The sequence below is a fragment of the Hippopotamus amphibius genome, chromosome 10 (genome assembly GCF_030028045.1).
Source record: "Hippopotamus amphibius kiboko isolate mHipAmp2 chromosome 10, mHipAmp2.hap2, whole genome shotgun sequence".
Taxonomy (NCBI): Eukaryota; Metazoa; Chordata; class Mammalia; order Artiodactyla; family Hippopotamidae; genus Hippopotamus; species Hippopotamus amphibius.
Genome location: NC_080195.1, coordinates 59,053,862 through 59,075,551, shown reverse-complemented (window position 1 = coordinate 59,075,551; position 21,690 = coordinate 59,053,862). Strand labels below are relative to the sequence as shown.

General features: G+C 37.9%; 1 protein-coding gene across 1 annotated transcript; it reads left to right on the top strand.

Annotated features, from left to right (window-relative positions):
• Positions 1-2,693: 2,693 nt before the first annotated feature.
• On the top strand, positions 2,694-12,838 carry LOC130829833 (OX-2 membrane glycoprotein-like; the record flags this gene model as incomplete). The annotated part of the gene is made up of 4 exons (XM_057696408.1): positions 2,694-2,853; positions 5,333-5,671; positions 6,403-6,702; positions 12,762-12,838. Coding segments are annotated over exons 1-4 (876 nt in total), but the record flags the coding sequence as incomplete, so codon positions are not given.
• Between the last annotated feature and the right edge of the window lie 8,852 nt (positions 12,839-21,690).

Below are 21,690 nucleotides of genomic sequence, written 5' to 3'. Positions count from 1 at the left end.
ATATAGAGTTTACTAATCTTCTTGGATGTGTAGACTAATGTTTTTTAATCAAATTTGGAAAGTTTTCAGGCATTATTATTATTTTTAATAAATTTATTTATTTATTTTATTGGTTGTGTTGGGTCTTTGTTGCTGCACACGGGCTTTCTCTAGTTGCGGCGAGCAGGGTCTACTCTTTGTTGTGGTGCGTGGGCTTCTCATTGCGGTGGCCTTTCTTGTTGCAGAGCACGGGCTCTAGGTGCATGGGCTTCAGTAGTTGAGGCACATGGGCTCAATAGTTGTGGCTCACGGGCTCTAGAGCACACAGGCTCAATAGTTTTGGTGTGTGGGCTTAGTGGCTCTGCGGCATGTGGTATCTTCCTGGGGCAGGGCTCGAACCCATGTCCCCTGCATTGGCAGGCAGATTCTTACCCACTGTGCCACCTAGGAAGTCCTCAGGCATTATTTTTTAAAATATTCTTTCTAACCCCTCTCTGTATCCCTTCTCCTTCTGGCACTTTCATTATGAGTATGGTGGTGCTCAGATAGTGTTCCACAGACCTCTGAGGTTCTGTTCGTTTTTCCTCAGTCTTTTCTGTTTCTCAGACTAGATTATCTCATTTGATCTATCTTCAAGTTTATTGGTTCTAACTTCTGTCTCCTTGAACCAGTTGTTGAGCCTTTCTAGTGAATTTGTCATTTCAGTTATACTTTTCTAATCTAGAATTTCTATAATTCCTTTTATAACTTTTTATCTCTTTATCAATATTTTATATTTATTGATACATCATTCTTAATATGTTTTCGTTAATTTTTTAGACACAGTTTCTTTTAGAGTACTTTGCTGGGATCCCAGTCGTTCTTTCAAATTATAATGTTTGTGTTCACATCTTTATGACTCACAAGAAAAGAATCAGGGGTAGGATTCTCACCTCAATAGAACTTCCTGTTCCCCAGCGTAGAGCAGTGCTTCTCACGGACTCAGGGGCTGCTGGGTGTCTAATCCTAATACCTTTTAGCCACAATGAGTGAATAAAACCAGAGGTAATATGTTCATAGTATCAGTTTCCATTTCCCTTTGAAAACTGAGTTTTCTCTGCCTCATTAACCGAGGCAACAGCTCTCAGGCGGGTGGTGGACTTACTGAGTGTGGGTTTAGCAGCTGGAATTTAGATAGAGGGGAGGTTTGTCTTAAGGGAAGTCAGGGAAGAGAGACCTCCAATACCTGGAGCCTTAGGAAAGAGATGAGTCTTGGTATATGAGGTGGGGGTGGGGTGACCTACCATTCCAACAGAGGTTTTGGTTTCCCTGAGACAGGAGCTGAGGGAGAAGTTGCGAGAGGAGAAGGTAGTTTTCATAGGGATTAGTGAGTGACAAAAAGAGAAAAGAGAAGGCTTAGTGCCCAAAATGTGCTGTGTGTGTGCATACATTAGTGTGGGGCTGGGGTGGCATGGGGGTGGGGTGTGGCTATTTGTGTGCTACCTGGAGGCTGGTTAATGATCACACTCCAGAAAAGCTAAGCCCAACGGCCCATCCCTGAGAACAGGAATTTCTCCACGTCCTGGCCTTGATGTAAATTCCCCACTCCTAGTCTGTTTGGCTCCTTAACTGTAATTCTAGGAGGTTCTGGGTAAAGATCACCAACTGTAACTTGTAAGAGAGAACATACAGTCCAGAAGACACTAATCATTAAACCAGCCAACAAAAGTGCGGGAGGAAGGAAAATCCTGACTTTCAAATAAATTATTCACATTAAAAAAGTATGCTGTGAACTGGTAGAGAATGAGCACTGCTTTTCCAGGATTGCAGCAGGAGAAAGACCTTCCGGGGAAGCTGATACAAATTCAAGTGTGGAAAACACCAATAAGCAGATGGTTGGGTTGAAATTGAAGGGAGAAAAAACAGACACCAAAAGCACCAAGCAAGGAGTTCTTTCCCTTTATTGAAAATTGTACATATAGAGAGGAGTTTATAGGAAGAGGAAAGTGATCTTTTTGGATTTTTTTTCATTTAAATACATAAATAGTAGTTACTTTGAAACTGCTTAATGATTTTACAGGAAAGTTCTTTTTTAATTTTCCCACTCCGGCTGTTTGAGGAGATGGATATTAGGGATTTAGATGCTGAGAGGAAGGATGTTTAGAAACTTAGCATACCTCTGTGGAACGTGGTCTTTTCACTTGATCTCATTGTGGATAAACTAGTTTGATATGTACGAAATACAAAAAAGACTGGGAAAGGTTAGTAACACTCCCCAAAGAAGAGCCGGTTAAATTTTCTTCCCGGTCAGCAGGTAAGTTTTGCGACCTTGTGCATGAGGTGTGTGACAGTAGGCAGATGTATGTTTAAGTAAAACTTTTACGCATAGACCTAAGACTCTGAGTGGGATTGGCACACAAGGAAGTTCAAAACTCTAGATAACGTTTCGGATTTGGCAGTCAACACTTCATTTCAGTTTCAGAGTTCGGTTAGAAAATTACTGCAAATGTTAGTGAAGATTTTAGCATCAAATTTCATGGGCTCGCCACTCCATCCTATTATCCAGCTCCTCGTGCTGCCCCTCTGGGTGCAAGGATCAGGTAAATTTTCACTTCTTCTCTCAAATGCTGGAAATCAATGGCAAATAAACACCAGGCTGCAGTCTTTCTACTTTTATAAGATTAGGTGAAGAGGACATTACGTTTGGGTCTGCATGCTAATCATGTAAGCTATCCATGTTGTTGGCAACTAGCAAACAGTTTAAGTTGAGCATATTTGCAACAGTGACTGAGGAAACAGAGAATGAAAGAAATGTAAGCACTGCTTCTGAAGTGAGTCCGAGTAACTCAGACTGGGGAGCCAGAAACCTATTGGAAGCAAACAAACTCTTTGCAAGTTAGTTAGTTGGTTGGTTAGCTAGCTAGTTAGTTTTGCAATATTCCTTGCAGCACGTTTGCCTTTTAAGTTTGACTTTTTTCAGGCTCTTCTTGGTTATTAAGAAGTTTTTCATGTTTGTGTTGTCAAATCTGTTGGGAGTTTTCTGGGTTTGCTTATCATTACAAACTGAGGTACACCCGAAACACAGTAAAGATTTGATAAGTACTCAAGTCCTTTATTTTCTAGTCATTTAAAAATAATTTGATTAAACATACTTAACACAAATCCATCTAAAATCAGTTTGGTTCATGGTAAAGGCAATAATTAATGTTCTAGGGGAACAGCAGAGAAAAAAATCATGTTAACTTCTAGTTAAGGATTTTTTCATGGGGCAAATATCTTTTGAAATTAGCTATATGGTTCAAGCAAAAGTTAAATGTGGGGTAACATACACTGAGGACAAAAAAGAGTGTGATAGGAAGAGGAAACTGTTATGTTCAGGTTTCTTCTCCTTAACTTCTGCATCTACAATGCAAAACGGAGAAAGACTGTCACCAAGTAACTCAGAATCTAGTGAGAGAGACAAGCATGTGAGCAAGTAGAAATGGAGTGCGGCAAACACAGGTACAGTTATGGAAATGGCAATAGGTAGCTTGTTACTCTTTTGTGTTGCTCTTTTAACTTCCCTTAGTATTGTTCCCTTTTTCCTTGAGGGCAGGGACTATATCACCCATGATAACTAAAATGTCTATGGGTAATTATAACCGGCATTGCATCTATATGTTCTCTTTTGATATTCGCCATATCCTGTGAGTCAGGTACCATTAAGCCCGTTTTTCAGATGAAAATCCTGAGGCTTAGGAAGGTAAAGGATTGCTACGAAACTACACCTCTTGAAAGTAGCCCAGGTAGGACATCTTCACAGTCTTTTATTGACAAATGAAATACTATGTATGCAAGAAATGTTATACGTATTTAAATATTCTACAATGCTGTGTACGTAGTTCCAGAATAATCCATTTTTGAAAAATATTTGAAAAAAAAACTTGTTTGTAAGTGTGTGTGTGTGTGTATAAACTTTTTTGCTGGGAAAAACATGTAGTCAGGCATCAAAAGATTACCTCTAATCACAAAGAACAGATATCTCAAGTTAATGATTTTAGTGCTTTTCTGTGAGTGGGAAGATGCAAAAATCTGGGGTCATTGAAGTTTTCCTTTAGATATTTATCTTAACTATCTAGGGGCTAATATACCCAAAGCACAGAATGCTTGCTGTTTTCTCCATCCTGAATTCCCCTCAGGTGCACTGTCAGTGGTCGACTGCAGTGGCTGATGGCTTGATGCTTGTAGAGCTGGGATGACAGGCAACGATTTTTTCTTTACAGTCCTACATTTGAGTCTGGTTTGGATGCTTGCTTTGGCTCTTCAGACTACTTTTTTTCTTGGCTTTGTAATGTTTTGTTAAAATCTAGCTGTGATACATCAGGTAATAGAAACTAAGGTAAGTGGAGCTTTAGTGTGGGTTTTATGTTAATCTGGCTAGCAGTTGGGTTGTGTTTACTGTTTACTGTAGATCCAGGTTTCAAGAGCTTCAGATTCTTGCAGTTTCCTTTTTTTTTTTGTTTTTTTTGTTTCCCCTGTTGTTTTTGAATTTCCCTAAGAACTCCTTATTGATTGAAGTCTGAACTTTGTAACCATTTTAGTTGTAATCCACTCTCATAATGAAGGCGTGTTGATGTGGAGGTAAAGAGGGGGAAAGTGTTAAAAAGAAACCTATGGCTAAATCTCACCCTTTTAGTAGGCCTGTGTCCCTTGGCTGTGACCTGCACAAGTGTTTTTTTAACCTATTCTTTTCCTCCTCCCTCCCACTTAGATCAGGCAGGAAAGCTAAAGAAAACTGAAATTAGGTCATTGGCCTTCCACCCATGTGAGCAAAGGCCCTGCAAAAGTCTTTTCCCCTAGACGATAGGTCTTTTATGGAAAATGCAGTGGGCTTATTTCTAAATGGCAACTTACTCTTCCCCTTGTCAAAGATATGAGGCTATTTTTTGGGCTCTTCACCATGAGAACCTGGTGGAGTTCCTACTGGTGAAACCTATGGGACGTGGGCTCCTCCTTAAGACTGGGGCCTTGAGGAGTTTGTCACCTTCTATCTAGGTCACACTCAGCCTCCAGAAAGTCATCAAAATTATGATTACTCATTTTATGTTGGTTAACTTATGTTGCAACTTTTGGACTTGATAAGGTATCATTGATTAGGTATTATACACCAAAAGTGTTTCTAGAAACTGCTTATCGAATTTCCCTAAGAACTCCTTATTTATTGAAGTCTGAACTTTGTAACCATTTCGGTGTGAAGAAGATAAGAGTTCATTTTCTAATGCAGGTAGAAAGGGAAATAAAATGTTATAAAGCAGAGAGATAAGTGCTATGACAGGGGTAAGTCTAGGGTAGTATGAAGGTACATTTCTCTTAATTCATGCTGTTTTATTTTCAGATTATCCACATAGGATAAAGCACAAAAATAATGAGACAGCTATATTGGGAGCAAATGTGACGATGTTCTGCAATTTAACAACTCCAGCAGACGTTGTGCAGATTACTTGGCAGAAGATCCAAGATTCTTTGCCACGAAATATTGGCACGTATAGCAGTAAATACGGAGAAAAGATTCTTCCACCATACATAGATCGGCTGCACTGTAAGGCCATTGAACCCGATTCATCATTCATAACTATCCGAGAGGTGACATTTGAAGACGAAGCCTGCTACAAATGTTTGTTTAATGTGTTCCCACATGGAAGCCATGGAGGACAAATCTGCCTTAACATTATAAGTATGTAAATGTCAATGTGGAGTCAAAATCATGGGGATGTGATCTTTGAAGGTTAAGATCCAGAGAAAGAATTTTAGAGAAGGAAAGACTATAATAGAGGTCATTCAGGCCAAGTCTTATTATATAGAAGAAAAAAAACCAGAAGTCAGTGATGGTTACATAATTTGCCCATTTTTACACAGTGCAAGAACAGGCACAGCATTTAGGTCTTCTGCCCTCTCATCTAACTTTTTTGTACTACCCTGCACTGGCTTCAATCCATTGGATAAATCTCATGAGTGGCACCAGGGTTTTCACTGGGAAAAGAGAGGAAAAGAAAAAGAGACAGTAGAAAGGAGAAAGGAGAAAGAAGAAAGAAGATGCTACGAGAATAAGAATTTCCCAATCTTCAAATTAACAAAATGTTGAAGGGATGGTGATGGTGTCATAGTGCTCCCTCATTATGTTTCTATAAATTTAAAATATTAGGGGTTTATTTAATATAATTTTAAAGTTGAACGGAGGTGGAGATACCAATTGTTCCTCTCAAATTGGAGCACAGCGGGTCTAGGAGATGGAATTAGGAGGTTTTGTAATACGTGAGGAGAGGTGTTTGAGATGGACATGTTTTCAGCATTTTGCTTTCATATAAAATGTTTGAAAAGTCCATCTTTAACACCATAGAAATCTAGGGTGACATATCTTTATATTTAATTTGATTTCTCTCTCTCTCTCTCTCTTTCGTTCCTCAGCTGTATCTGAATTAAGAATTGAACTCCAGTCCGATCCTGACTGTGAAGATTTTCTTAGATTGACTTACTCAGCTGTGGGAAAACCTGCTCCTCAAATATCTCTTTTCCCATTGCAAGTCTTGATTAATCCACCAGAGGAATCCCTTGCTCTGAACCCGAATGGCACAGTTACAGTCACTAAAATGTATAACATCTCCTTGGAGACTGTGAAGTCCCTGAGACTCCAACACCTGATTGTGCAGATGGATCACCCTCTAAGGAAGGAAGAGAAGATCATTCCTCTGTCAGACAGACAAGAATGTGAGTAAACGTAATACTCAACAAGGGAAACTATTTATCTTTAAAATTCACTACCAGAGGTGTTTATCTAGTCATCAGTTTTTAAAACTCTAAATCAGGGTCTTACACACACATGGTTAAAAGAATCAAATAACGAACCTATGATCTACCCCAGCCCTGCTTCCAGGGGTAACTGTTTTTACATGCCAAATTTTTAACTGAGCTCCCTTACATGTCTTCCACTGAATTTCTGCCACAGTCTATGAAGATTAGGCTCCTTCAACTTTTCTTCCTTCCAATATACTGCCTTTCCTAGCAGGAAGTTCTTTTACTGCTTACCTCTGCAACCTTCAACAGCATGGTTAAACCTGGTGTTTGTTTCATTTACCATATAGTTTTTCTTACCTACCCACTTCTCTTCGCCCACCTTCCTTCCAAGCTTTGTCAACTGTATCTTCTGTTTCAGAGCCATAATTAAACAGTCTACTTTTCCTAAAGAATGTACATAATAATTTAAATATATTTAAATTATGTAATTTTGTATAGAATTTAAATAATTGTTTTCACATTCCACCTGATAATCTTTTAAAGCTAGAATCTTTAACCTCTATATATTTGATGTAAATACTGATATATTGGGGTTTTAATCTACTGCTTTATTATCTGTTTACTAACTGACCAGTTTTATGTCCCTTTCTCTCTCTTCCTGAATTCTTTTAGATAAATTATTTGATTTTATTTTGTTTCCCCCCATTAGTTTGTTAATTATACATTCCTACACCCTGCTTTAAATGGTTGACTTGGAGATTGTAACATAAATCCTTGAAACCTTCTCTTGCTCTCCAATTTTATACTGGCTATCATCTTTTCATCTTTTGTAACTGTATTTCCATAGCTTCATTGTCAACAGGGCTCTTGTCACCATGTTCAGGAATTAATGTGTTTTGACCCCAGTTTTCAGAAATTCAAGAAAGCACAGTTTCCTGCCCTTGTTACACAGCCTTAAATATTTTTTTATAGAAATAGAGAAGAGCTCTTGGCTTATCTGCCAACTGGAGTTTCCATCTCTTCCTACAGAAGATACCTACTGTAGGTGTTTAGTATTCAGATGGTAATACTTCAAATCCTAGACTTTATAATGAGAGTGAAATATTTTCTTCCACCAAAATACACATTGAGGAGGCAAGTCATTTATTACAGATGATTTTAGAAAGGAGACTATGGTACCTCTGCCTATCTTTTGCAGAAAGCACAAGCTAATGACTTTTCCAGAATCTCATTTGATGGGACGGCTTGCAGTAGAACTTAGGGTGTCTAATTCCCAGTCATATTTTGATAGTTTTCATAAAATTGCTATGTTCAGAGGTGCTGAGAACATTGTCATGTTAGTCAGCCCACTTTTCCTATTTTATTAAGATATCTTTAATATAATCTATATTTGGGGGTTTTTTCTTTTCTTTTTTTTTTTCTCTGCATCGGGTCTTAGTTGCAACACGTGGGCTTTTCGCTACAGAGTGTGGGCTTCTCTCTAGTTGTGGCACATGGGCTTCCCTCTGGTTATGGCATGCAGGTTTTCTCTCTTTAGTTGTTGCATGCGAGCTCCAGGGAGCATGGGCTTTGCAGTTGTGGCTTGCAGGTTTAGTTGCCTCTCAGCACGTGGGATCTTAATTCCCTGACCAGGGATCGAACCCACATCTCCTAAATTGTAGGACAGATTCTTTACCACTGGACCACCAGGGAAGTCTCTATATTTTTGGTTTTTATAAACTCAGGAGAACAATGAGAAGATCAAAGTATCTCCATAGTTTGTCACAACCATCCAAGAAATGAAAAGCATCACTAGCCTTCAGTGGTATTGAATCATAAATTTTGAATGAGTGAAGGAGACATCACATCTTTTGGAAATCTAACAGTTTTTGTACACAGCCAACTACAGGAGTATTGGAATGAGTTGTCATCTAGTAAGCAGTCCAAATGGGCTGAACATAACCTCATTTAGGAAATCGCATCAATCTCTGACTTAAACAACCTCTGGGCTAATCTAAATAGAGCACAAAATGAAGACTAGCACAAAATGGGATGGTTGTAAAACATAATACACTCAGGCCACCACAAACTACCCTCTGCTGTCATTTTCAGCCTCTCTAGGCTACACAACCTGGTTCAAGTAGAGTTCAAAACTCAATGCTGTGGAATTAGAACAACCAGCAATTTCCGTAGTGACTCTGGTGGTCATGCTACCAGGCCACAGGGTCTCTCGTAAGGTCTTAGAATGCATTTATATGTGATTGATAGCTTGCTTGTTAAACAACTCTTGTTTAATTATCCCTCTGCCCTCAGAACTTCTAAAGTATTTCTCCGTTACCTTGATCACCTATTGTTATTGATAAGAAGCCAAATGTCAGTCTGATAACTGTAATAGTAAATTTTTACTTCTCATTGGTAACATAATATCTTCTCTTTATTATTAGAGTTTTGAAACTTCCTAGTGCTATTTTGAGTTCCCCCCCTTTTTTTTAATCTTTTAATGTGATGGGCATTTGGTGCGTTCATTCAATCTGCAGACTCAAATCCTTCAACTCTGACTATCTTCTCAACTCTTTGAGACTTTCCCCCCTGCTAATCTAACGTTCTCTTTTGATAAACTTTTATTAAGTGGTCATTAAAATATTTAGGTTGAATTTTATTTTACTTTTTCTTTAATATTCACATCTCTTTTTCTTTTCTTCAGACTATTTGAGAGAGTTTCTAAAATTTGTTTTCAAATTCTTTCATTAAATATTTCCTTCTTTTGACAATCAGGTTTATAATTTTGAATTGCTTTTACAATTTAAAATTAATTGTACAAATTAAAATTGCTTGAATTCATACTCATCTTCCTATTTTAAGGAAATAATATATTCTCAAATCTATCTAGGAATAATAATTTAGAGGTGCTATAATTATCTTTTTTTTTTCTGTGTCACTATTTATTTATTCATTCATTTATTTATTTATTCATTTATTTATTTATTGGCTGCATTGGGCCTTTGTTGCTGCACACAGGCTTTCTCTGGTTGTAGCGAGTGGGGGCTACTCTTCATTGTGGTGCGCAGGCTCCTCATTGTAGTGGCTTGTGTAGTTGTGGAGCACGGGCTCTAGGTGCACAGGCTTCAGTAGTTGTGGCACACAGGCTCAAGAGTTGTGGCTCATGGGCTCTACAGCACAGGCTCAGTAGTTGTGGCGCACAGGCTTAGTTGCTCAGCAGCATGTGGGATCTTCCTGGAGCAGGGATCAAACCCATGTCCCCTGCATTGGCAGGTGGATTCCTAACCACCTGCACCACCTGGGAAGTCAAATAGGTGCTATAATTATCTTCATTTTTTTCCACCAGTCCTGCTTCACCTCCACTACCATCATTTTAATTTTATGTTTCTTTTACTCAGTATTTTTCACTTTGATTACAGGCTTTCTTCAAAGTCTACAGAACCTTGACTGGGAGTTTAAAGAATCTTTATTTGGTTTATTGCATTTTGTGAAGAGACAAACTTTTCTTTGTAGAGAGTGGGCAGCAATTAGCCAGGAGACTCTAAAGGCCAGAATGTAGAGGTCTTTACTCGGGTGCTCTGACCCCTTCTACCCTGGTCATTCCTGTGTGTTTAATAAATTACATGAAGCCCTCCATGTTTTTTTGCCTGAGGGGTAAGCACTTGGCTGTCCAACATTGTGCTTTGGGATATGGAAGTGGATGCTCTTGACTCTAACTTTTATTCTGTGATTCAGAATATTCCTTCCTTTGCCATCTGAATCCAGAGCCTCCCCAGATTCTGCAGAGCTCTCTCTGCAGGAATAGTCTGCTTTATACATAAATGAGCCTGCAGCCTCTTTCATGCTGCATCTTCATAGGCCATTCTTTTCTCCTTTGTACATCTTTCATAAGTTTGTTTAAATTTCTTGCTAATGAAGGTCCCTCTTCTGTCTACTTATTTTTCCGTCATTCATTTTATTTTTGTCACTATTATTTTAATGGAGTTTTAGGAAAGAGTAGAGATAAGTATTTCTGTTACATGTATCTCTTAAAACTGAAGCTAATCAGCTTTTTTTCCCCAATAAGTATCCCCAAATCATGAGATTGAATTATGGCCATTGAATAGTATATGTATGTCCCATCAATCTATTGGACAGATTATTATGGTTAATTTCACTTATCTCTGAGATACAAATGTCTGTAAGGAAGTAACATCAATTCAGAAGAGGATTCTTCCTTGCATAGCTTTGTAACAAGTATTTGGGATCTAAATCCCCAATTTTGCCGAAATCTTATACAGAGCTCCCCCCCCTTTTCTGTTGCCATTGACTTCAGAGCTGTGTTTCACATTTTTGTGCCAAATTCTTCCCATTCAGCTTCCTCCACCCGTTTTGAATGAGCTATGTATTATCTCACTGAAAAGAAACATAGTTAAAAATAGAAATTGAGGCATAGTGATATCTGAACAGTCAAAAATAAATGGCACGGGCTTCCTAGGTGGCGCAGTGGTTGGGAATCTGCCTGCCAATGTAGAGGACATGAGTTCAATCCCTGCTCCAGGAAGATCCCACATGCCGCGGAGCAACTAAGCCCGTGCGCCAAAAAAAAAAAAAATAAATGGCACAAAGTTTTTCAACTAAAATATATGGACTTTCTAATATTATCTCAGGGAAGAAGTAATTGCTAACAAGAATTTATCTTTTTCTTCAATGATAATAGAAAATTAAAGCAGCAAATTAAAAAGGAATGAGAGGTTACAATAAGCAGAGAAATGACGTCAATCTGGACAAAAACAACCAATCACAAGAAGACCTAAGAATGCAAAATGCACAGTAGCTCGTGTCACTTCAGTGCAAATTGCCTTAAGGTCCATTCATGAGCTGTAAGTTCATTTTAATTTTAAACCTAAGAACTATCATTGATAATCTTCATAATAATGACCTTCTGTTAAATTGAAGTTGCAATGTAAAATATAAATTATATTCACAAGGCTATGTAGAAAGAAGTGACATTTATACTACAGTTTACTACATTGTGGTCAAAATAGCTACTGTAAAAAGTGTTGATATTCAAAATTTTACCATTTGTGTTTTTCTTAAGAGTGCAGGCCCTGGTGTCAGACAGAACTGCACTTGGTTTCCAGTTTTGCCACCTAATCACCGTGTAGTTTGGGGCAATTTTCTTACATCTCAAAGCCTCCATTTTCCTTTTTAATTTTTTGGCTGCTCTGTGTGGCATGTGGGATCTTAGTTCCCCCAGATCCCTGACCAGGAATCGAACCCGTGCCCCCTGCATTGGGAGCTCAGAGTTTTAACCACTGGACCACCAGGGAAGTCCCCATTTTCCATTTCGTACCCAATAATTGTGCTCACCTAGTTAATGGAAATAATTATAAGGGTGGAAACATTTTCCCTTCTTCTCTTTTAGGTTCTTTGGCTGGTCTAACAATTAAAATGATGTGACAAATTAACAGGAGAAAAACAAACAAAAGTTTAAAGTATGTATACATGGGAGAGACCCAAGAAATCTGAGTCTTTGAAAGGACTGAAGCCATCACCTTAAGTACCATCTTCAGCTTTTTAAAGAAAGAAGATCTTAGGGGTGGAGAATCAGTTATGGCAGGTTACCAGAAAAAGCACAGTAAACATAGATTTAAATTATTGCTTTCTCAACTGATAAGAGTATCTAGAGATTTAAAGTCACCCCCCTCTTCCTGGTACAAGTGGAGATTTCTCTTATACATGAACATGTCTGTTACAAAAGGGTAACTTCTACTTGGCTTTCAGTGTTTCTCCTGTGTTTGCAGCTTCTTAAAAAAATCAGCCTGAAATAATCGTTATGTAAAAGAGACATACTTTGAGTTGGCAAATCCTGCTCCCTTACATAATCCTTAGTATTAGTATATTATTTTATAAAATGAAATGTGACAAATAATCTTACAGTATCAATTTGAAAGTCAACGAAGCAATGGTAAATCAAAAAAGCGTTAGAGATTAAAGGTACCAAAATGTCAGTACAATGTATGAAAAGAAGTATAGTCCCAGAGAACACGTTTCTGGTTTGTGTTTTTTAGGTACTGCTGGTTTTTCTTATAAATGGATGGGTAAAGTTGGTGCATTCATTCTTATTTCATGTGTTTTATTTACCATCATCTGTATTGTTCGAAGAAAGAAAAGGTAAGTTGTATTACTACCTGTTTTGATAGAAAAAGTAGATTAAATAGGGATAGTTTCAAATCTGCAAAGAAAAAGCTGAAAGATTCCAAGGGCTCTGGAAAAATGCATCATGGAAAGAATCATCATGGAAAACTCTTTTGCATATCCTTGGTAATTTTTGCAGTCAAGGATTTATCCTTATTAAAATCTACACTACTTGGGATTGTTATAGAGTTAAGCTGTTATTAGTCATTCATTCTTACGGTAAATTGAGTTTAAGATTCTTTCTTGAGGACAGATTTTGATAGGATAGATCATACGGACTTTAGACAACTGGTGGGAGGATGACCACTGTGTGATAAAAAAGGTTGAGATTGGAAACTTAAGATAAATGTACCTAACAAAGCCACAGTAAGATGACAGTGGTCTTACTTTACAAGACTAATATAATAAAATATCGATTCAGTTACTCAACAAATCCTTCCTGATGCCTATATATTGCTATGCATTGTACTCAGTGTGGGAGACAAGAGTCACAACTAAAACCGACAAGTTCTTTGCCTTCAGAAACTTACGTCCCAGTGGGGAGAGGCAGTCAAGGAAAGATACAAGAAAATAAGAAAATACCGGGTAGTGCTAAGTACTATTTAGAAAATAAAGCAGAATGATGTAACTGAAAGAGATGATGAGGCTAATTTATGTTGTGTGGTCGCCTAGACTGAGAACTGGGTGAGAAAAAGATTGTGAGTGAAGCTCTTGGCAAAGAATATTCCAGATGAAAAGGAGAGTTAGGATAGGCCCCAAGGTGGGAATGAGCTTGGTGTGTCCAAAGGAAAATGAGAAGGTCAGTGTGACTAGAACAATAATTTTGAAATAGAAGTGCGGGCCAGAACAGGTAAGGCCCACAGGCCTGGAAAGGCATTTGGGGTTTTACATATCTGCAATATTAATCCATTGAGGTACTTGAAACAAGGGAATAGAAGGATCCAGATTTGTGAATCTGGAATTTACAGAGCAGATAAGGACCAGAGGTACAAATGTGGGAGTATAGAGGGAATGTTCTCCAAGGAGACAAATCATATCAAAATATTATTAAGAAATCAATATCACAAATATTATCAAAAAGATATTTTGATTTGTCAAGAGTTTGAATCTCCCAATTTTTTATTCATAGCGTTCTCTTACAATGTACCACCACTAGGGGGAGTGTTTGGGTTGTATTCACCTTGTGTATAATCACAGTCTTTATATCTCTAGGTCTGCGAAGGTGCTTGAAACCACAGCGTAGCTGAGACAGCCTGACATGGCCACCCTGATGAACCACACACCTTAGTGAACACAGGCAATTGGCAGACGTGTGTTTTTTACTGTCATTGTGTATACTTCAAATTTAAGACTTCACTTTCCATATTAAATCATCCATTTGGTAGCAGCAATTATTATTTTAAAAATAAAGGAAAAAATTTGTTTATATATCCAGTTTCATGAATTAGTGATTTCAAATGAGGTTATATTAACATTCACGTCTTTGAATGCTTCTATTCATTCCCTGATTTGTCGTCTATTCACCCCTCCCACTGTTACCAGTTGAATGGCTGCTCTGATTTTTGGGGCAGCATAAGCCTGCTTTGTATATATTTGTTAGCCATTCAGGTTTCCCCCTCTGTGAAGTTTTTGTCCACATTTTCATGTGACTTCAGGTTGGTTGTCTACATTTGTAGAAATTGTAGAATATCCTAGATTCTGTACATATTAGATATTGATTATTTCTCCCTATTTAGCATCACTCCATTAAATTTCTCAGTTACATCCTTAAAAGAACAGAGGTCTTTAATGCTTTAATGTTGTTAAATCCATCACTTTTTAAAGTAATAGTTTGAGTTTGGGGTCTTAAGAAGTCCTCATCCACCTAAATTCACAAAAATATAATCATATTTATTAGCTTTCTATTTTTCTATTTTCTATTTAGGTTCTTAAACCTTTATACATAATGTAGACTTGGTAATATAGTGTTAATTTTCATCATATAATGATCCAGATTTCCTAACATCAGGTATGATACAATCTATCATTTTGTTATTAATGCACTCTATTTCCAGCTTTCTCAGGTGAAAATATTGTTCCGCTGTTTAATCTTTTTTCATGAATGCATAGTTTTTATTACTATAGTCTTTTTTGTTAGGTGTTAAAATGTGGTAAGGAGAGTTTTCCTTTTTTTCCTTTCTAACTTGATATTTCAATTCAGGGATACACAAGCATACACACATAGCATGAAATAGTTTATTAAGTTCTTTAAAAAGTATAGCTGGAATGTTGGTTAGTCCTACATTGACTTTATAGATTAATTTTGGAAGTATTGGTATCTTTACAGTGTAATTTGCTCCACTTATAAATATGTTATCCATTTATTCAAATCTTTCTGAATGTCTTTTAGGAAAGTTAAAAAATTTTCTCTCTGTAGGTTTTGTGGAACTTTTGCTAAGTTAATTCCTCAGTTTTTTTTTTGTTTTTAATTTGTTTGCTATAATGAATGGTATCTTATTTTTTAAATGAAATTCTCTAGCTTGTTATTAGTGGTTTAGGAACAGTTATGGATTTTGTGAGTTAATCTGTAACTGGAAACCTTGCTAAACTCTTTACTAATTCAAAGTTTTTCTCTTGATCTAATGATTTTCCACATAAATAAGCATCTCCCTTGTACATAATGACATTTTTGCTTTAAAACATTTCTGAATTTGAAAACCATGTCTAAAATTTCTCTAAGTATGATATTTGCTGTGGTATTTGTTCTTTAAGCATATTATCAAGTTTAGGAGATATCTCATTATTTCCATTTTATGTGGTTTTGTCATATTTACTATGAACTTAAAAAGTAACGTTTTTTGTACCTGTTGAGATAGTGACATGAACTTTCCAAAGTAGTTCACTAATTGAACTTAACTTAAAAAGTAACATTTTTGTACCTGTTAAGATAGTGACATGAACTTTCCAAAGTGGTTCACTAGTTGATAAATTACACTGACAGATTTTCAAATGCTAAACCATTCTGGGAATTTTTTCTGCTTTATGAGTAAATTCATTTTTTTGTATCCTCTTTCCTTGCTTTGAAATGAAAGTTTCAAATTAAGGGTTGGAAATGAACACTCAAAGAAAGAGCTTAGTCATATAGTATTTCTCTTTTTAGAAACATATATAAGATAGTTTTCTATTCCTCAATAACCATCCAGATCTATGGATTTTTTGGTGGGGGAATTCTTTGATTTCAGTTTAGTTCTTTTCAAAATTATTGGATTATTCCGTTTTAAATTTCTTATAAATTGTATAATTTTATTTCTATTTTAACAGTTTACTTCACGTGGTAAGGACAACTAACAGGACATCTACCCTTTTAATAAGAATTTTAAGCAAAGAATATAATATCAGTTATTGGTACAATGTTGTAGAGCAGATCTCTAGAACTCAATCATGTTGCTTAACTTATGCCCATTGACTAGTAACTCCCCATTTCTCTCTCTCCCCAGACTCTGGCTACTTCTATTTCACTCTCTGATTCTATGAATTTGGCTATTTTAGATACAGCACATAAGTAGAATTATGCAGGGCCTGTCTTTTGTGACTGGCTTATTTCCCTTAGCATAATGCCCGTGAGGTTCATCTATGTTGTCACATATTGCAGAATTTCTTTCTTTTTAAGGCTGAATAGTATTCCACTATATACACCACATTTTCATTATCCATTCATCCGCACATGCATATTTAGGTTGTTTGTACACCTTGGCTAATGTATGTAGTGCTTCAGTGAATACAGGAGTGCTAATATCTCTTTGAGCTCCTGATTGCCACTCTTTTGGATAAATACCCAGAAGTAAGACTGAATCATATGTGGTTCTATTTTAAAATTTTTGAGAAACCTTTGTACTGTTTTCCATAGCAGCTGCACCATTTTGCATTCCCATCAGTAGCAAGCAAGGGTTGCAACTTCACCACATCCTCACCAACACTTGTCTTTTGTTTTTTGATAACAGCCATCCTGACAGATGTCAGGTGATATCTCACTGTGGTATTGATTTGCATTTCCCTGATGAGTAGTAACACTGACTATTTTTTCATATACCTGTTGGGCATTGTAACATCTTTGGAGAGATAGGTGTTTAAATTCTCAGCCTATTTGCTCATTGGGTTATTAGGGTTTTTTGTTGTTGTTGTTATTGTTGTGTGTGTGTGTGTTCGCTATGAGTTGTAGGAGCTCTTTATATGTTTTGGAGATTAACCTCATCAAATATATGCTCTGCAAATTTTTTTCTAGGGTCATGTTATCTTTTATTACTAGCACTGATTAATTTAAAAACACATCAGGAAACATGCCCTAAATAAAATGAAAACTACTTTTAGAAACGCATTAGGCCAGATGATGTGACTATAATTCAAAGAAATAGGGTGCAGAGGCTCAAGACAGTTTCCTACGCAAGCACTTTGGGGCTGAAGCAAGACTTCAAAGATTCAGTTGGAGTACAAACCCTGACAGTGACCAAATGTCATTTCCTATCCTGGAGCTACTTGCCTGTGTATCTGAGTAATTGTTTCCTGTTCCATATCTAGAATATATATGAATAAGTTACGGTTTTAAATGTCATTAATGACACTGAGAAACCAATATTAGCATGCTTGTGACGGTTTTATGACTCTTAAGGACACCTAGAAGTATTTCTCACATTCTTTAGGTTGCTCTTTCATGTTGTCATTGTTTCCTTTGTTGTGCAGAAGCTTTTTAGCTCGATATAGTTCCACACATGAAATCATTGCCAAGACCAATGTCATGAAGTTTTTCCTCTATGTTTTCTTCTAGGAGTTTAACAGTTTCAAGTCTTTCATTTAAGTCTTTATTTTGAGTTGATTTTTCTGCATGGTGTAAAATAAGGGTCCAGTTTCAGTCTTTTGCATGTGGAGATCCAGTTTTCACAACATCATTTGTTCAAGAGACAATCCTTTCCCCATCATGTGTTCCTGGACCCTCCCTTGTCAAGCACCTTTGTCAAAGATCAGTCAACTGTATACATGTGGATTTATGTCTGAGTTTTCTGTTCTATTCCATTGATCCATATGTCTGCCATTACCCCCAGTTCAATACTCTTTTGATTAGTGTAACTTTGCACTATATTCTGAAATCAGGAAGTGTTATACCTCCAGCTTCATTATTCTTTCTCAAGATTGATTTTGCTATTTATGGTTTTTTGTGTTCCATATGAATAATAGATTTTTTTTTCTATTTATGTAAAAAATGCTATGGGAATTTTGATAGTCATTGCATTAAAAAAAACCTAATTCTACCTTAAAGAGCTAAGAAAAGAAGAAAAAACTGAGGCCAAAGTTAGAAGAGGGAAGGAAGTTACAAAAATTAAATGAAATAGAAAATAAAAAAATAATAGAGAAAATCAACAAAAGTGAAAGTTGGTTTTTGAAAAAATATTGACAAACCATTGGCTAGACTAAGAAAAAAAAGAAAGAAGACAAATAAATAAAATCAGAAATGAAACAAGAAACATTATGATTGATGCACAGAAATAAAATGGATCACAAGAGACTACTGTGATATATTATATATCAAAAAACTAAATAACCTAGAAGAAATAGATAAATTCCTAGAAACATACAACTTATCAAAACTAAATTATGAAGAAATAGAAAGCCTGAACAGATCAATAACTAGTATGCAGATTGAATCAGTAACCAGAAACCTTCCAATAAAGAAAAGTCCAGGACTAAATGGCTTCACTACTGAATTCTACCAAACATTTAAACAAGATTTAATGCCAATGCTTCTCAAGTGATTTCAAGAAATTGAAACAGAGGGAAAAATTCCCAGCTCATTTTATTAGGCTAGATTTACCTTGATACCAAAGCCAGACAAAGACAACACAAGAACAGAAAAACTATTGGACAATATCCCTAACAAATATATATGCAAAAGTCTTTAACAAAATACCATGAAACTGAATTCAACAGCACATTAAAAGGCTCATACAGGCTTGGACTTGGCCAAGATGGTAGAGGAGGAAGACCCTGATCTCACCTCCTCCCATGGGCATATCAAAATTACAATAATTTTCAGAGCAACTATCAATGAGGACATCCCAAAGACTAGCAGAAAAGATATTCTGCAACTAAAGATATAAAGATGGAACTACAACAAGACGGATAGGGCTATGGAGATTCAATATAGTCAAGACTCACATCTGCAGGTAGGTGACCCACAAACAGGAGGATAGTCACAATTACAGAGCTTCAGGAGTGAGGGGTTCAAGTTCCATATTGAACACCCTAGTCTGGGGGTCCTGCAGCAGGAAAATGAGCCCCTAGAAAATCTGGATTTGAAGGCCAGTGGAGTGTGCTTTTAGGAGAGGCAGAGGGCTGTAGGAAGTAGAGATTTCACTGTTAAAGGGTGCACACAAAAATCTCACACAACAGAGACCCAGGGCAGAAGCAATAATTTAAAAGGGCCTGAGTCAGACCTATTTGCTGATCTTGGAGAGCTTCATGAAGAGGCAGGAGGCAACTGGGACTCACTCTGGGGATATAGACACATGCTGGTGGAATCTGGCCCCAGCTGCACCAGAACATGGCCCTGCCCACCAGCAGGCCAGCACTGGTCCTGGGACTTGGCCTCACCCAAGAGTTGGCAGGAACCAGCCCTGGGACTCCTCGGCCACCACAGTCAACCATGCCAGAACCCAGCCCTGCCCACCAGTAGGTACGAAGCAGCCTATCAATCCTGGGGTGCAGCAGTGGACAGACACATCCACAGCGCCCCATGGACTCTAGTCCTGCCCACCAGTGGGCCAGCACCAGCCTCAGGACTGCCTGAGCCCAACAGCCAGCTGCAACAAGATTGAGACCCAATAATCAGTGAGCTGACACCAGCTGTGGGACCTAGCTCCACCCACCAGTGGCCAGCAGCATCTGTACTAGGCAGGGCCTGATAACCAACCAGGCCAAGGGCCAGCCATGCTCACCGGAGACCCACAGTAGTCAGTCCCACCACAAAAGAAGGGCCTATGCAGCCCACATAGGGGAATCCCTAAATCACATACCTCTGCCGAACAGAGAGGAGTGTGCTTCAGGGCCCCATAGGACATCTTCCTCATAAGGTCACTTCTCCAAGATCTGAAAATGTAGCCACCTATCTAATACATAGAAATAAAAGCAGAGAATCAGGCAAAGTAAATAACAAAGGAATATTTTCAAAATAAAGGAAGAGGTTACAACCTTAGAAAAAGAGATGGAAAGTGGAGATAAGCAATCTACCTAATGAAGAGTTCAAGGTAATAGTCATAAAGACACTCAATGAACTTGGAAGAAGAATGGATGAACACAGTGAGAAGTTTGACAAAGAGTCAGGAAATATAAAGAATCAAATGACGCTGAATAACATAATAACTGAAATTTTAAAAATACACTAGAAGGAATCAACAGTAGATTAGATTATACAGAAGAATGGGTCAGAGAACTGGAAGAAAGAGTGTGGAAATCATTCAAGCTGAACAGAAAAAAAGAAAAAAATAATTTAAAAAAATTAGAACAGTTTAAGGGACTTCTGGGACAACATCAAGTGCACTAATGTCATTATAAGGGGCCCAGAAGGAGAAGAGAGAAAAAGAGACAGAGAATATATTTGAAGACAGATTGGCTGAAAAGTTCCCTAAGAAAGGAAACAGACATCCAGGTCCAGGAAGATCAGAGAGTTCCAAATAGGATAAATCCAAAGAAGAACACACCAAGACACATTGTAATTAACATGGCAAAAATTAAAGAGAAACTACTAAAAGAAGCAAGGGAAAAGTAAAAAATTATGTGCAAGGAAACTCCCATAAGACTGTCAGCTGACTTTTCAGCAGAAACTCTGCAGGCTAAAAGGGAGTGGCATGATATATTTAAAGTGATGAAAGGAAAAAAACCTACAAACAAGAATACTCTAACCATTGGTTTAAGATGGCAGAGTAGAAGGACTTGTGCTTACTCCCTCTTGTGAGAGCGCTGGAATCACAACTAACTGCTGAACAATCATCCACAGGAAGACACTGAAATTCACCAAAAAATATACCCCACATCCAAAGACAAAGGAGAAGCCACAGTGAGATGGTAGAAGGGACACAATCACCATAAAATCAAATCTCATAACTGCTGTGTGGGCAACTCACAACCTGGAGAACAATTATACCACAGAAATCCACACACTGGAGGAAGATTCTGAGCCCTATGTCAGGTTTCCCAACCTGGGCGTCCAGCAATGGGAGGAGGAATCCTCAGAGAATCAGACTTTGAAAGCCAGCAGTATTTGATTGCAGGAGTTTCACAGGACTTGGGGAAACAGAGACTGCACTCTTGGAAAGCACACACAAAATAGTGTGTGCACCAGGACCCGTGGGAAGGAGCAGTGACCTCATAGGAGACTGAACCAGACCTACCTGCTAGTGTTGGAGGGTCTCCTGCAGAGGCAGGGTTGGCTTTGGCTCACTGTGGGGACAAGGACACTGCAGCAGAAGTTCTGAAAAGTACTCATTGGCGTGAACACTCACAGAGCCTGTCATTGGCATTGCCAAGGAGCCTGTAGGCTCCAGTGCTGGGTCACCTCAGCCCAAACAACCAACAGAGAGGGAACTTGGCCCTACTCATCAGCAGACAAGCAGATTAAAGTTTTGCTGAGCTCTGCCCACCAGAGCAACACCCAGCTCTACCCACCACCAGTCCCTCCCATCAGGAAGTATGCATAAGCCTCTTACACAGCCTCATCTACCAGAGGGCAGACAGCAAGAAGAACTATAATCCTGCAGCCTGCAGAATGAAAACCAT